The 16,466-nt window shown below is 52.3% G+C and overlaps 1 protein-coding gene across 4 annotated transcripts; it reads right to left on the bottom strand.

Moving 5' to 3' along the window:
• Positions 1-1,611: 1,611 nt before the first annotated feature.
• On the bottom strand, positions 1,612-16,294 carry LOC105087426 (leukocyte-associated immunoglobulin-like receptor 1). Of its 4 annotated transcripts, none has more exons than XM_064489854.1 (12): positions 15,934-16,294; positions 11,118-11,251; positions 10,581-10,722; positions 9,540-9,627; positions 9,069-9,104; positions 7,064-7,360; positions 3,768-3,806; positions 3,363-3,473; positions 3,224-3,266; positions 3,105-3,142; positions 2,845-2,897; positions 1,612-2,300 (listed from the first exon to the last, which is right to left on the bottom strand). In XM_064489854.1, the coding sequence occupies exons 4-12, from the start codon at positions 9,571-9,573 to the stop codon at positions 2,154-2,156; spliced, it is 798 nt and encodes a 265-aa protein (XP_064345924.1). In that variant the 5' UTR covers positions 9,574-9,627; positions 10,581-10,722; positions 11,118-11,251; positions 15,934-16,294; the 3' UTR covers positions 1,612-2,153. The 4 variants fall into 4 exon arrangements, with proteins under 4 accessions (XP_064345924.1, XP_064345925.1, XP_064345927.1 ...); XM_064489855.1 differs by having other exon boundaries at positions 10,581-10,632; XM_064489857.1 differs by lacking the exon at positions 11,118-11,251 and having other exon boundaries at positions 10,581-10,632.
• Positions 16,295-16,466: the final 172 nt, after the last annotated feature.

The following is a 16,466-nucleotide window of genomic DNA, read 5'->3' as shown; positions in this document are numbered from 1 at the left end:
GGTCTGTGAGAGCTCCCAGGCTTCCTAGCTCTGTTTTAAACGAAGTTTCCCTTTGTTACTTTTCACACCAGCATAGGCATGTAGGACACGCGCTGCAGCATCCCCCTAACGGAAGCCTGAAACATGGCTAACACGAGGGGTACAGCAGGCTCTACTCCACAGAGCCATCCTGGGACCAGGCGCCACACCCAGCGTACGGTTCCAAGGTCGCCCGGGGCATCCGTAGCCACCAGCAGAAGGGAAGAGCAGGGAGTGTCTTGTGTGGGAAGTCCGGATGCTCCATGCATCCTGCTCACACGCCACCAGCTAAACTTCATCCCCAGACACACCTAACTGCAAGGGAGGATGGAGAGAGCACCTCGTCTCACTGGGAGCCCAGAAAGGGAGGACACGGGGGTGGTGAGCAGTCACCGTCCTGTCGCACGGGGACCACCTGCCATTTTGGGCACCTGGGGCTCACAGCGGTGGGGGTGCCATTCCCAGTCTCCACTGCTTCCTTCCCAGCCTCCCCTTATGCAGAGGCTCTAGGCACGCAGACATTAGTCAGACTCTCATTCATCATCTCACAAACTGGTGGGACAAGGAGACGTTCCTGCAAGGAGATACTTGGAACTCAGCGTGTAGCATTCAAGGCCAGAGGAATCCATGAACAGAAGTGGTGCTGAGGACCGACACCCCTCAGGTAGGCAGAATAACACCCCCAAAGATGTCCACGTCCTAGTCCCTGGAACCAGCTGGTGCGTCACCTTAGGTGGAGACAGGGTCTTTGCAGGCGTGACTGAGTTAAGGGCCTTGCGAGGGGGAGAGGAGCCTGGCTATTCCCAGTGGACCCAGTGTCACCACAAGGGTCCTTATAAGATGGGGGCAGGAAGGTCAGAGAGACGGAAGGAGGGGTGACCACAGGCGTCCTAGTCGGAGGGAGGATCTGAAGACGCCACAGCGCTCCTTGAAGACAGGAAGGGGCCACGGACAAGGAGCGCACATGGCCCCCAGACGCCGCGCAAGGTAGTGAGATGGCTTCTCCCCTGGAGCCCCAGGAGGAATGCAGTCCTGCTGGCCCCTGATTTCAGCCCACTCTAATGGATTTCAGATCTCTGACATCCTGAGCTGTACAATAAGTTGTGTTGTTTGGCGCCACTAAGTGAGTGGTGGTTTGTTTCAGCAGCAATTGCAAAAACAGCTTCCAACCCCAAACCTGAAGGGCATTAGCCGGGGGTGGGGGGCTGAAGGTGAGATGGAGGTCAGTGTTTTACAGCTCATGGGTCCTCTTGTGTGGGGAGAATGCTGGCATCCAGTGGGCATGGACTGGAGTGGGAGTGGGAAGTGGGGGACTGTGCGTCCCTGAGTGGACCTAGGGCCCGAGGGACCCTCCCTGTGCAGTCATGGCTTCATCGCTCCCTTGGTCCGTCCACACGTGTCCGTGTGTGTGGGTGTGTGCGTTGTGCATTCACGGGTGTGTGCATGGCGTGGCGTGAGGGGTGTGTGCAGATACGTGTCCCTCTCTCGGCCCTGAGACACACAGTCAGATCAGAAAACACTGATGCCATTGTAGTCCATCTCGATCCCCTCACTAAGTCTGGAGCCACTGTGGAGGCAGAGACTGGGACCCAGTGCCAGTGCACCCCAGCTCCAGCTGCAGGGCTGAGGCAGCCGGGCCTGTGAGGACATTTATTGATGAACAGTGTGAAGCTTGATACAGAAAACGAGGTCTCAGCTACCAGCTGCACAAGGATAGCCCAGGTTCAAGGTCAACAGCTGAACTCTAGGAGGGTTTGCAGAGTCAGCGAAGAGGACAAAACGGATCTCTGGGGGCAGTGGAGGATTCGCAAGACATGTCTGGAATCAGCTGGGTGACTGTAGGACCATAGCTGGGTCCCTGGAAAAAGCCAAGCACCAAACCTTGGTCTCTGGAAACAAGTGCTACACATCCTCTCCAAGGATCTAGTTGATTGTAGGACGGACCACATGGCTAATGAATCTCCTAGATGTTGACTGGGGGGTTCTCAGGACTCCAGCTCTTGCCTCCAAGAGAACTAATTGGATGACCTTCCAGAAAGGGATGATTCCACAGGGAAACCCACCAAATGTCCATTTCAGGCTTTTGCAAGAGTGACTTCCTGTGTCTTTAGTGCAGAGGCCAAGTGGGCCTGGGGTCAGTGTCTAGCAATGGCTGCATACGTGCTGGACTCAGCTGTGGGCTCTGCGGACTGCAGGGACACAGCTCCGGCCGCCCTCTCTGTGAGGATTCGGTGGTCCAGCTGGGCATACGTCACCTCCTGGGGGCCTCCCGCAGCAGGGGTCTGAGGGAGAGAGATGCACGGTGAGTTTGGGTGGCTAGGTGAGGGAGGGGAAGACTGTGGTAGCCAGCCTCCAGGAGCCCCTCCACCAAGATCCCACCTCCAGGATCACCATTGTATAGTACCCTCCCACAGAGAAGGAAGGTTGTTCTGTGTGACCAATAGAATGTGACAGAGGGAGGGCAAGTCATGTCCACAGTGAGGCCACAGAAGACATTGTGGCTTCTGCCCTTCCCTCTCTGGAGTCCCTCCGTCTGGGAGAGGTTGGCTGCCATGGAGAAGCCCCTGTGGTGAGGAACTGGGGCTCCTGCCCATAGCCAGGGGACTGAGCCATCTTGGAAGTGGACCTTCCAGCCCCAGTCAAGCCTTCGGATGAATGCAGCCCTGGTTGGCATCTGGATGGTGACTTTATGACAGACCATGAGCTGGAGCCACTCACCTAATCCACTTCCAAATTCCTGGCCCAAGAAACTGAGATAATTTTGTTAAGCTGCTAAATTTCAGGTACTTTGGGACACAGCGGCAGGTGACTAATACAAGGACTTACCGAAGCACCCATCTCTCCGTCCTTCTCAGGAAGTCTATCAACAGTGGCCAGATCTGGAGGGAAGAGGACAAGGGGTCAGGTCTCTGGGGCGGACCTCAGAAGGCAAATTTGCCTGAAACCTCATCGCTTCATATTTTGTCCTGCCCCCTGTCATGGAACATCCTAGAATGTTCCCAAATGTTCTCACACACACATTGCTTCCTGGATGACACTGAGCCCCGCTTCCTCCTCCCAGCCCTGTCCCCCATACTTGTCTTTACCTGGTGTCCCGTCTAGGATGTCAGCAGTGGGGCTGAGCCTGAGGAGAGAGAACAAGTGAGCCTGGGGGCTGCCTAGAGGCAGAGGACTGGGGGCCTGAGGGTTGTTCCCAGGGCCTCACCTCTCCTGGGGCCTCGGCTCCTCGCCTTTGCTGCTGGGGGCCCCTGAGGACAGTTGGGGTGTGAATTAAGAAGAGAAGGCTTCTTCCCTGCACCCCAAATGGACTGCCAAGGACGCCCCACCCTGTCCCTGAGACCTACCCCGTTTTCTCTGATGCTGACGGTGGAGGAGGAGGAGGACCAGGAGGAGGAGGAGGAGGAGAAAGGCCACAGAGACCCCAATGAGGATATAAACATGCTCTGCCAACAGGCCTGGGGGAGCAGAGGAGATGGAAGCAGATTATCGGCAGCACGCATTTATTGAGCACCTGCCGCACACCACCCGCATGCTTGTCATGTATACACATGTAAATCTCTCTCACGCAAAATAGTACTGTGACATGGGAATTACTATCTCCCCTTTACAAAACCGGGGTCTGAGTGCTGAAGGCCTCTGTCCCCAGGGCACTGGCAGAGCTGGAACAGGACCAATACCAAAGCCCATTCTTTCCTCCTTCCCCCAAAGAGCACACACCAGGTTCGCGTTTCTCCGACCCCATCACTCACCGCTATTGCTACCGTCCTGCGAGCGCGTCTGTGTGTCTCCTAGGAACGAGGGGCCAGGAGGACACGGTCAGAGGCCTGAGCTGGACAGGGAAGGCTCTGAGAGCTCCCCACCCCCCACAAGGGGTCTCGCTTGCTCCCCGACCGCAACCTCCTCCCTCTAGAACAGCCCCTCTGGAACTTCCTGGGAGGATGGAACGCTCTACACCAGCGCTGTCCGGTACGGTAACCGCGCGTGACTATTTCCGCTGAAATCTAAGTTAAACGTAAAACTCAGGCCGCCAGCTGCACTTAGCAACACGGCACGGCGTAGCTGGGCGGCTGCACCAGGCCAACGGCACCCCGCTGCTGACGCCGACCCGCAGCGTCCCCTTCCCGAGGCGGCGCGTGGACGGCGCTGCTCTCCAGCCTGCCTCCCCCCTTGCGGAGGCGCACACCCAGCAGGACTGGGGAGCAGGAGCCTCGGCCCACTCGCCGCCTTCCGGGTTCCCGCGCCAAGCGCGAGGGCCCGCATGTCTGACTTTTCCCTGTCTTCCGCCGCGATCCCCGATGCGGTGGAACCGCTCCTCTGGGAGCGAGGAGCCCTAGAGCTGCCCGCGCCCAGCAGTGAGCGGGCGACTCGGGCGAGTTCCAGCCGCGGTCTGCACTCTGCGCGTGCGCCGGGGGCCCAGCGTCGACTCTACCGTACACCTCCTAAGCGCGGGGCACAACACCGCTCGTGTGACAGGTGGTCCACCTGGGGTCCCGCGGGCTCGTCGCCCCCCAGGGTCGGATCCCCCGTGTCCTCTCTTCTGGACAGTGCCCCCTGCCTCCCGCTGCTCCACAGGCTAGTCCTCAGTATCCTTTAAGAAAGGCAAAAAACACCTCTCGGGGCATCCTTCCCTCAACACCCTGTCCTTGGTCCACGGTCCACGGTCCACGGTCCAGGACCCCACCCGCTGCTTTAACGCCATTGCTGCCTTGCTCCCCTTATATTTACTGCAATTTAAAATAATATCTATGTTATAGACATACAAATAATATATAGCAATATATTTACATTAATACTACATTTATATAAATATTTAATATATAACAAATATAAATATATTTTAAATTATGTGTTTTAATCTACATATGTATAATTTAATTTCTATAAATAACTTTAATTTTACAGAATTTAAAATTATTTATATATGTAAGCTATACACATCAGTTATAACATGAATTATACATATTTAATATGTATTTATATTAATATTTACATATAAAAATCATACATAATACATGATAATCTATAAGCACATAATATATAACACTATGCATTATTCATATGTAACAATATATTAGTGTATATGATTATATTAATTGTATTACTTATATATTTAATACATAGTGTATATGTATTCTAATATACTTAAATGATAGGTCTGAAATTTTACAATGTAAATTATATGCTAATAGTTACATATGCCCATATATGTAAATTATATGCATTTCTGTTGCTCATTCTAATTAAGTATCCCCACTAAAGTTTGGGAGGCCAGGGACCCTTCTTCTCATTCACCGTGTGCATCAAACCTGCAGCAGGAGGGTGTGAGAAGAAATACTTCCTCGGTATTGATAAAATCAGTACTTCTCCAGGTGTCCCATTTGGCCGTGCTGATTTAAGCACGTGGCCTGTGTGAGTGAAGCCCTGTGTCCCCAAAGCAGCGCAGCGGGGTGGGTGCGTTACTGCCCGTTTTGCACACGGAGAACTAGAATATGGAGGGTTTGGTGATTGCCCTGCAAGCACAGAGCTGGGAGGGCGAGACTGGAGTCCAACCCCTGATCCAGGCAGTCTGCGTGAGGGGTTTCTGCTCTGAACTCAAGTCTTCACTGTGTGAGAGAGGAGGATGGGCGGGAGGGAGATGGAGGGGGGACCTGACCTAGCCTTATTTCCCACAGTGGGTGGAGGACCCTCCCAGAGGGGGGTCTCTCTTCTTCTAGGCTGTTCAGGCATAACCATCAAGAGATGAGCCCCCAGTCCCCGTCCCTCTCTCAGTGCAAAGCGGAGCCAGCAGTGGACTCTGTCCACAAGGGGGCGGCCCAGAGCTGCGGCCAAACCCGAGGTCTGGAGTCTGGCCGCCCTGAGCTGGTTCCTCCCCTTCAGAGCCTTATGCCTTTGGACAGGAAACTTTAACGTCGTTTCTGCTCCTTAAAAGGAGTGTTGGCTCTTGGGAGGTCTGGGAGGTAACTCCACGTTGGCCTGTTGTGGCATTACTGCCATCAGGTGCCTGGTGTAGGGTTTTCTCCATCGCACCAGTGTTGTTATCAGCATCCTTATGAATATGAGAGACACCCCAGTGCCCTGCGCATGCCGGCCCTTTGCTGTGGATTTACCAGTCCCTGAGCCAAGCGCAGGGCAGAGGGCTGGGCCCTGGTCCTCAGCACAGACACACACCCCCCACCCTGAATTCCCGCTAGGCTGAGGTCTGCTGTTCACCAACTGAGGGGTCGGCCTGAGTGCAGGGCTCACCTCCAAGGGGTCCTGCAGTCAGGGGCAGGACGAGGATTGGCGCTGTATGGGGGCTGCCGAGGGTCTGTCCCACTCCACGTGGCCCCCTCCACCCTGAGCGTCCATCCTCAGGCCACATCTGGCCATCACTCAATCCCAACAGCACCCTGAGACTCCTGAGAAAATGGGTTAGGGGACCAAACAAGGGAGAGCCGCCTGCTCCATTCTGCTGGGGCCACACCCTCTGCACCTCCCACTGCTTTACCACCCGGAATCAGCATGGAACAGCTCCCCTGAGAGCCTGTAAGGGTGTGGAGCGGGTCATGTCCCCTTTGGACCCTGAACAGCCAGGGGGCTGACCAGACACAGGAACAGGGATGACCTCATCCCAGATATTCCCACAAAGTACTGTCCAGCCCTGCTTGGGGCCCCCTCTACTGTGTGACCTGCCAATGAGCATGGACAACACCACATTGCTTGGGGCTCCACAGATTCTGCCCCAGTGGAAAAGACGATTTAACACATCCTGAGGGACAAGACACGGGTTCCTTGAGGGGGCTCTGTCCCACCACATCTCTGGAGGCCCACTCCCCACCAGCCCAGCAGGGCCAGCTCTGTGCCCACCCTGGTGCTGGGGCTGTGTCCAGCTGAGACCAGGGTCCAGGGACCTGAGCCAGGTGTGAAGGCAGAGGGATGTGTGTGCAGAGGGGAGAGGGAAGCAGAGGGTCAGCAGGAGGGCAGGGTAGCCTGCAGACAGAGGACATAGCTGGGAACAGGGTCCAGGGACCTGGGGCAAACCTGAGGGCAGCAGAGAGGACCTCACCTGTCACCACCAGCTCCAGGGACTCACTGGGCTCAGACCAGACATGCTCTTTTATGTAGCGGCAGCGATAGTGCGTGGCAGTGCCTTCACTCACAGCCGGGATGAGGAATCTGGCCTCTGTCTGGTGGGGACCAAGTGGAGAGCTGGCACGCGTATCCTTGAAGTCATTTGTATCCTCCTCATTCTCCAAGCGAAATGTCTTAAACCCAGCAGGGCCCCGGCACACGATGGTCACAGGCCGGCCCCTGGGGATCACAGAGTCTGGCTCAGCTGAGATGGAGGGTCTGGGCAGCGTCCCTAGGAGGGCCGAGATGTGGAAATGATCACATCACACAATTCACCTGTTTTACTGGCTCAGGTCACCTTTTTTTTTTTTAAGGAACCTTGCAAAGCTGTGCAACCACCATCACCACAACCCAATTCTATAACATTTCCATCATCCTCCACAAAAGACCCCCCCCCATGCCCATTCTATGAGCACATGAATTCCCATCACTGCAGAGTTACTTCCCTCACTTGACTTAAGGACCAAGACTTGGTCACATCTTGCTCAGGGTGACATGGGAGGGGTGAGAGCAGGCTGGGTCCCAGGCATGTCTGCCCAGGGGGGTGGCTCCCTCCCAGCCCATGGCCACTCTAGGGGGACAGCGAGGGCCGGGAGGGCCGCACAGGACAGGAATGACAGGGTTGCTCCTGGGACAAGGAAGCAGGAGGCCGGGTGGCAGGAATGACCCGGGCTGGGTCTGGAGGGCAGCTGCCAGTCCTGGGGTGGGGGGCACCGTGAGGGGTGTGGGGCTCAGGCTGCAAAGCCGCAGCTGAAGTGCGGGCAGGGGGTGAGGAGGAGCGGAGCACAGACCCCAGCAGCTGAGGAGCCCCGTCTCCAGAGCGAGTCCTCAGGGCAGCCAGCAGCCATCCCTGGGTTCTCTCTGTATTTTCTACCCTCGTCTCAGCTTGTTCCCGTTTCCTGTGACTGAGGCTCTGGAAACGCCATCTGTCTCAACCAGGCCAGAGGCGGGGGGGGGAGAGGGTCTGAAGCCCTGAAACAGGAACTTGGCCTCGCAGTCAGCAAAACCCCCGGTAGGGGCAGGGGGCTGGAGAGCCGCCCATTCGCCCACTCTCTCCTTCATTCACTCGTTGTCTCCTTCAGCCACGTCTCAGTTCCCGTCCATCCACGTGCAGGTGCCTCCCTGCGCCGCTGGCTTCAGATACGAGAAACACCCCCGGGTCCCTGCCGTCCTGGGGCTGAAAGTGTGCGAGTCCACGGGTACAAGCGTGCGACGTGCCCTCGGGCGAGCGTGGGCATCGCGGGGCCGGCGGGAGGCAGGGCTGCCCGCCTCTGGGACGTCAGAGGTCAGGTGCGGATCAGCCGAGCTGAGGGCTGGGGGGCAAGCGGGCACTCAGGGTGGAGAAGTCGGCCTGTGAGGAGGCCCGGAGCTGAGTGGGAAGACGGCATTTACAAAGTGAAAGAAAACCAAGATGTGAGAGAGGAGTGGGCCTGAGCTCGTGGGGACAGACAGACGCAGAGCAGAGGGAGGCCTGGGTCTCAGTCTGCCTGCAGATCAGCTGTGAGGGGCCTCTCAGGAAAATGAAAGTAAAAAGTATACATATGGTAAAATGTAAGCAAAACTTTAAAACGGTCATTTAACACCGCATCCCCGGGGCTGTGTTGTGTCCGGGAGGATGGAGAAGACGGGGTCAAGGACGAGTCTCAGGTTCTGCCCTGGCGAGGTCGTGTCCTTGGCCCAGGGGCTGCCGAGGGGGTTCCGGGCTTGTGTGGGGAGAGCTCGTGGGCTCAGCCTGGTCCTGAGGGACCGGAACTGTCTCCGTGGGACCATCGGGGGCAGAGGTGGAGAATGGGGGAGGGGCCTGGGGGAGGGTTATGTGCAATTCAGGCTCTAGGTCAGGGTCCCCAGCCCCCTCCCCAGGATCAGCACACACTCCCGTCTACCATCTGGATCTGTCCTGGGTGTGTGTGTGGGGGGGGGGGGTCGGGGAGAAGACTCACCCTCCTGTGCGCAGATCGTCTGGCCCAGAAGGAGCACTGGAAGGGAAGGTCCAATGAGAAAAACACCCTCCGCCTGGGTTCCTCCCGGGGCTGCAGTCACAGAGGGCTTCGGGAGGAAACGGGGGCCACCTTCCCATAACTTCCAGCCCCCCTTCCTCACATTACACCTGAGTACAAGCCTTCTCCTCGCTCTGAGACAGCCTCAATGTAACCCCCCAAGCCCCGCTTTCAAGCAGGCATCTTCCCCCTCAGCCCCTCGCAGTCTGAAAACTCAACCCCACATCCAGGTACCCGTTTCTAGGACTGAACCTTCCATGGTCAGACTTCCGTCTTTGCCAGAGCTGAGGGGACAGACCTGGGGGTTCCACCTGCTCCCCGAGGGTCCCAGCGTCTCCTGGGCTGGAGTCAGCACTGAGCTGGGAGGCAGACCCCTTTCTCCCCGGAATCCTGCCCCTCCGCTCCAGGACTCACCGAGGCCCAGGAGGCCGGTGGGATGGAGGGACATGGCTCAGCCCCTGCAGCCGGCGCCGTCCTGGCGTTTGTGGAGGAAGGACAGAGCCTGCAGATGACACAAGAGAAGAGGGTGTGCTGGCCGGGGGCCCTTCGTGGGGTTTCCAGATCAGCTGCCTCACACAAAGGGGAAGAGCTCCCTCTCCCCTCCTTTCCACACTTCCCGCTGATGAGACAGGGGGGAGACTTGGCTTCCAAATCAGGAGCTTGAACTCATCTCCTGACGCACCGCCTGACGGGGAGCCTCATTCTCAACGGGACAAGCAGAACGTGGGTTTGTGTGGCAAACTGACTTGACTGTCAGTCTCAGCTCCACACAACAACCGTCCGTTCCTGGGCAAAGCATTGCACCACTTAATGCCAACGTTTCTTCATATTTAAAATGGGAAGCCCAACAAAGACTTAAACATAAGACAAGACACTATAAACTTCATAGAAGAAAACACAGTCATAACATTCTCTGATATAAATCGCAGAAATATCCTTAGAGCAGTCTAAAGGCAAAGAAATAAAAGCAAAATAAACAAATGGACCTAATTAAACTTAAAGGCTTTTGCACAGCAAAGGAAACTATAAACAATACAAAAAGACAACCTAGGGAATGGGAGAAAATATTTGCAAAGGATGTGACTGACAAGGGTCTAGTTTCCAGAATATACAAACAGCTTATACAACTCAATAACAAAAAAAAATAAGCAACCCAATCAAAAAATGGGCAGAAAATCTAACCAAACATTTCTCCAGTGAAGACATATTAATGGCTAATAGGCACATGGAAAAAATGCTCAATATCGCTAATTATCAGAGAAATGCAAATTAATACGATAATGAAGTATCACCTGACACCAGTCAGGATGGCCATAATTAAAAACTCCACAAATGATAAATGCTGGAGAGGGTGTGGAGAAAAGGGAACCCTCCTATACTGTTGAGAATGTAGTTTGGTGCAGCCATTGTGGAAAACAGTGTGGAGATACTTTAAAAAACTAAAAATAAACTTACCATATGACCCAGCAATCCCACTCCTGGGCATATATCCAGAGGGAACTCTAATCTGAAAAGATACGTGCACCCCAATGTTCAGAGCAGCACTATGTACAATAGCCCAGACATGGAAGCAACCTAAATGTCCATCGACAGATGACTGGGTAAAGAAGATGTGATACATATTATATATATTATGGTGATATATATATATATATATTATATATGATATATAATTATATATTGTATATTGTATATATATATATATAAAATGGTGATATATTATATATATTTTATATATTACAATGTGATATATATTTATATATATATATAATGTCCATTATATATATACAATGGAATACTACTCAGCCATAAAAAAGAATAAAATAATGCCATTTGCAGCAACATGGATGGACCTGGAGATCATCATACTAAGTGAAGTAAGCCAGAAAGAGAAAGGCAAATACTGTATGATATCACTTATATGTGGAATATTAAAAAAATGAGACAAATGAACTTATTTACAAAACAGAAACACAGACATAGAAAACAAACCTGTGGTTACCAGGGGGGAGGCGGGGAGGGATAAATCAGGAGTTCAGGTTTTGCAGATATAACTATCATATATAAAATACACAGCAAGTTTCTTCTGTAGAGCACAGGGAATATATTCAATACCTTATAATAACCTATAATGAAAAAAATATGAAAAGGAATATATATATAACTTAATCACTATGCTGTATGCCAGAAATTAATACAACATTATAAGCCAATTATACTTCAATTAAAAAAATAAAAATAGCGGGGAGGGTATAGCTCAAGTGGTAGGCTGCATGCTTAGCTTGCATGAGGTCCTAGGTTCAATCCCCAGTACCTCCTCTAAGAATAAATAAATAAACCTAATTACATTACCTCCCCCCACAAACAAACAAATAAAGCGAAATAAAACGGGAAGCCCAAAATCCTCCCCCAAGTATTTAATAGTGTGATATGTGTTAAATTCGCAGCAAGGTATTGAGTACATTCAAATTATCCTACTAACATGGGTTGTCTTCCCATCTTCCCCCAATGGCACTGGAACCAGGGAACGGCAGGCTGGTCTAGCAGCATACGCAAAATCCCAAAGGGATTGAACAACCAGGAGATAGACCCTGGGAGCTGCCCCCCAGGGGGCACCCAGCTGGCCGCTAAAATAAAGAGCAGGACTGGTGGTGGGGGAGGCATTTGTGCACACGGAGCCCAGTAGGACAGGAGCCCCATCGTGGAACCTCACGTCCACTGCCCCTGAGGACAGGGGAGAGCTGCTCCTCCCAGGGGTAGCCGTGGCGGATGTTGACGGTGGTCTACACAGCAGCAATTGCTCGTGTTTTCCTTACTAATAGAAACCTAGTTCTGTTTGAGTGGCTATGTTCCAACCCTGGGGCTGGGGGCTGGGGGGAGTGGGAAGGATGAATTTGGGTTAAGGCAATCCAGTAATCCCATTTGCAGTGATTGGTCCAGAGTGGAACACATGCCCATGTCTGGCCAATGACACTTAAAGCAGAATATATCAGGATTTCTAGGAATCGTATTTCTCTATTAATAACAAAGGATCTCATAAGACTTTTGTCTCCTTTACTTCTGTCCATGGGCAGCTGTATCATGATGATGTGATATCGGGAGCTGCAACAGCCATCTTGCCACCATGAGGCAACAAGCTTGAACACAGCAGTGGAAATACCAAATTGAGGTGTAAGAATACAATATCCAGGGTTCTTAGGAGGTCCCCAAATTGCTGAACCCACCCTGGGACTGCCTATCCCTGGAGTTCTTAATAATAACAATAAATATGCTAGATTTTCTGTGAAAATGTCAGACTAAGTCTATAACCCACATCAATCTTAATACTTATTTTTAAAAATGAAACTGCTTAACACAATATTTTAAATGTCTCCTCAAAAGCGTCCAAGAAATGAATGCCAATTAAAGACTTCATAGTAAAAACTTAAAGGAAGATGAGATTCCCCAGAGTCAAGTTGAACGCTGAACATGGCTCTCATCTTGACGGTGATGAATGAAGTTTTATTTTCATGGCCTTGCAAATTGTAGAGGCTGAAGGATAAAGTCCAGGGATCAGCCAAGTTAACTAACACCAGCCAGCCCTACGTATCTGTGTCTTTCTGCTCGCTCGCTGTCCCCAGCCCCCACCTTGGGTGTCTCCTTCTGTTTTCTCTGCTTTTCTGTGTCTAGTGGCTCCGTGTCCCCCTTCCTCACAGCACTGCTCCATGGTCCTTTATGGTCAGATCCACCCCCCAACCTGTGGCTCATGCAAGGGGCTGACCCCTAAGGCTGCCTTTCCCATTTGCCCTTGTAACCTGGCCAGGCTGTTCCCAACCTCCCCACACACTGAATCTCTCCAGATAACTGTGTCTCCCTCATGACCCCAGTCTTTGCCGGATGTGATTCCAGCTTCTGTCGGGTGACCTCCAACGCGTGGCTCCAGCTTCCCACTCTTGGGAGTCTCAGCGTTGCGTCATTGCCCCGTTCTGCTTCACAGCCCTTCACTTGGGTGACGGCTTCTCTCTCTCTCTCTCTCTCCCTCCCTCTCATCTTCACTGGTGGCTTTTACTGGCTTTATTCAGAGATAATTTGCATACAACTAAGTGTATGCATTAAATGTCTGCAATTCAGTGAGTTCTGACAGTTGTGAAACCACCATCATAGTCAAGATTTCCACCACCACCAAGACTCCATGTTCCCTCTGTGAGAGTAAGTAACCTCATTAAAGACGGAGCTGGGGAGCCTGCAGGGGAAGTTCTCGGGCAGGTAGCGCGCGTTACAGCCTGCGCTAGCATCAGGGAGAAGGAAGATGCGAGCTACTTTGACAAGGAAGGACATTAATCACGTATAAATTTCATTTCCTGCCTTTAGAAAAAGAAGGAAGATTTCCTCCCTGCCTCCGCAATGACGCTCTAACCACAGCCTGCAGCTAATAAGAAAATACCAAACCTCCTTTGTTCTTTAGTGAACTTCTGTTCACAACAGCCCCTCCCCATTATCTCCTAAAACCTGATAAAGCCTGACCTTCCCTTTGTCTGTCCAGACTTGACCGCGGTCCGCCATAGCTGGCCTGCCCCAAACTGCAATTCTCTGCGATTCCCGCAGGAACTCATTTTGCTGCTAAAGTAACTGGCTATTATTATTTTTAAGGCCAACACTCTTGGGTCCCAGGCAATCGCTGCCAACCAGAGAATGTCACTCCCCACCAGCTCTACAAGGACTGAGCCATGGCCACTGCAGTCGCTGACCTTGAACACCCCCTGAGGGGAGTCCAGGGCGGAGGTCAGGAGTGAGGTGCTCTGGGCCCTGGAAAGCTGGCAGCACAGACCTTCAGGTAGTTGGATATTTTCAGGAGAAAATTGCATGAACCCAAATTCTTGCATCTTCTTCTGCTTAAAATCATTAACTGAGCTACCTTACACCTCGTGACTAGCGGCAACCGTCTATGGAGATGCGTGCTTGGTCACAGGTACGCCGTCTCCAAAATCATGTGTGTGCTGACTTCCCCCAGCATCTCTCCAGAGCAGCTCCTCAGAGCTCTCTGAGAGGCCGTCTCCTGAGCTGCAGTTCTCAGTAAGTGCCCACGTAAAACTGAGACTCTTAGCTCTCCCACTGCGCGCTTTTATTTCATTTGATAGCGCTGAATTTTTTTTTCTCTTTTTGGAAAGTATTTGTTTGCTAACTTATTTTTTTAAAAACAAAGTTACCTTGAAATAATTTTAGATGTGCAGAAAATTTGGAAAGACGCAGAAAGATGCCACGTGCCCTTCATCCAGTTTCCCCTAATGTTAAGATTTCACATAATCATGGTACATGTCAAAACCAAGCAATTGACATTGATCCGATCACTAACTAAAGTCCAGGCTTTATTTGGAATTAATCCATTTTTTTTTTCACTCTTGTTCTTTTCCTGTGTCAGGATCCAGTTCAGAGTATCATTTGGAGTTAGTTCTCTTTCTTCTAAATACGGAGAAGAGTTTCTGTTTTCCTGGATGGATTCTAATTACTGGTCCCTTTGTACCTGAAGGGCACGTGCAGGGAGGATGTGGGGGCGGGCTGACTAGAACAACTCGGTCCTACAGGTTCGTCCACATACTAGGTCCGGGCATCCCCCGGGTGGTTATTCTGGTTTCTTCCTTCAGGAAGGTGATGTGGGGCCTACTCTCCGGAAGGCCCCCAACCTTTGCGTTCTTCTGAGACAGTGGTCTCCCACTGGAGAACATTTGTGCCCGAGGCTCACCGCAGGATAAGCATAGCGCATCCTCACACAAAACTTCCACTTGAAATGAGGCACAAGTATGGAATGATTCCCTTAATAGACGCAGGTAGATACACAACATTTGCAAATTAAATATGAACAGAACGTCAGATGCAAAGGCCAAATCCACGTAAATAAAATGACCTAAGATGCAACGTGAAATGTTACAGATTTACTGAAGGAACAGAGTGGAGCAGTGGTTACCAGCAGCTGAGGTGGGAAGGAAAGAGACGCTTTTAAGGATACAAACTAGCAACTACTAAACAAGTCCCAGAGCGCTAATGCACAGTACAGTGAGTGTAGACAACGACACTGGGTTCTAAACACGGAGTCTGCTAAGAGACGAGATCTTCGTTGTTCCCACCATCGGAAAAAATGGTAATTAAGTGACCCAGCAGAGGTGAGGTGTTAGCTGTCACTACGTGGAGACTGCACTGCGGTGAATGTATGGAATCAATATGCTACACCTTAAACCTACACGACGCTACATGCTAATTATATCCCAGTTAAAAACAAAGGATGAGGGGGGAGGGTGCAGCTCAGTGGTAGAGTGTGTGCTTGGCATGCACGAGGTCCTGGGTTCAATCCCTAGGACCTCCATAAATAAATAAACCAAATAGCGTCCCCTCCCCGCAGGAAAAAAATGAGTTTGCATCAGAGTAGTCCAAATATTCCAAAAATAGCCTGTCATGGTCACTCTCTGCTGACCAGTCCCCCTCCTGGGGCTGTGATGGGTAGTGGCTCTCGTGAACGGACTGCGGTTCTGGTCCTCAAAGACATCTGTTTGTTGCAGCCCTGTGTCTTTCCCTCATTACACGGATGGCCTGCTCAGATCTCAAAGACACACCCCGTTTCTGAGCGTCCCCAGCCTGGCTCATCCAGACAGGAGTCTCTGCTCTGGGGTGTACAGAACAGAATCTAAGCCTGCAGTGCCCTGGGGCCTGGGGCACCGTGGCTGTTTCCAGCAGACTCCTCTGCAAAGCCCCCCCTCAAGTTTTCTGAATGAGCCCACAGCTGGGAGAACCGCCGGTGTTCGGCCAAGGCAACAGCCTACGTGCAAGATGGACTCACCCACTTGCGTCCAGATCCTCTGGCCCTGATGGAACCCTGCAAGGAAGGATCCCTAACTCCCAGTCACCGTGTCCCGTGGACGTCAGCCTTGGCAGCTTGGCCCGGACTTGGACGGTGGACGAACCCGGCTTCACACGGGCCCCCGCCTCCAGCCCGGGGCTGTGGAAGTCCACGTCTTCAGCTCGGGATTTTTTCACCCCAAGCTTTTCCCCCCTCTCTTCCAGAATTTACCAAGGCACACAGGTGATGAACATGAGGGGTTCACAACGCTTCTGACGCACCTGAGGCAGGCGCCTCGCCAGTGTGAAAAGCGCACAGGATGTGGTATGCTAGGCGTGCCCACTGCAGTTAGCAGCCTGCGGTGGGCAATGGTGTGTAAAAACGGCCGGTTTTCTTTCTGCCCCGTAGGCCCCTGATCCTCCCCATGACGTGGCTGAGAAAAGAACTCGGCTTCCTGAAAAATTCTACAGAAGCCTCAAGGCTGTGTCGGGCAGCCCTCATCCCTCATCCGTCTCTGCCCCACGCCTCCTATC

The sequence above is a fragment of the Camelus dromedarius genome, chromosome 9, assembly GCF_036321535.1.
Source record: "Camelus dromedarius isolate mCamDro1 chromosome 9, mCamDro1.pat, whole genome shotgun sequence".
Lineage (NCBI taxonomy): Eukaryota > Metazoa > Chordata > Mammalia > Artiodactyla > Camelidae > Camelus > Camelus dromedarius.
This window is presented reverse-complemented; position numbering and strand designations above follow the sequence as displayed.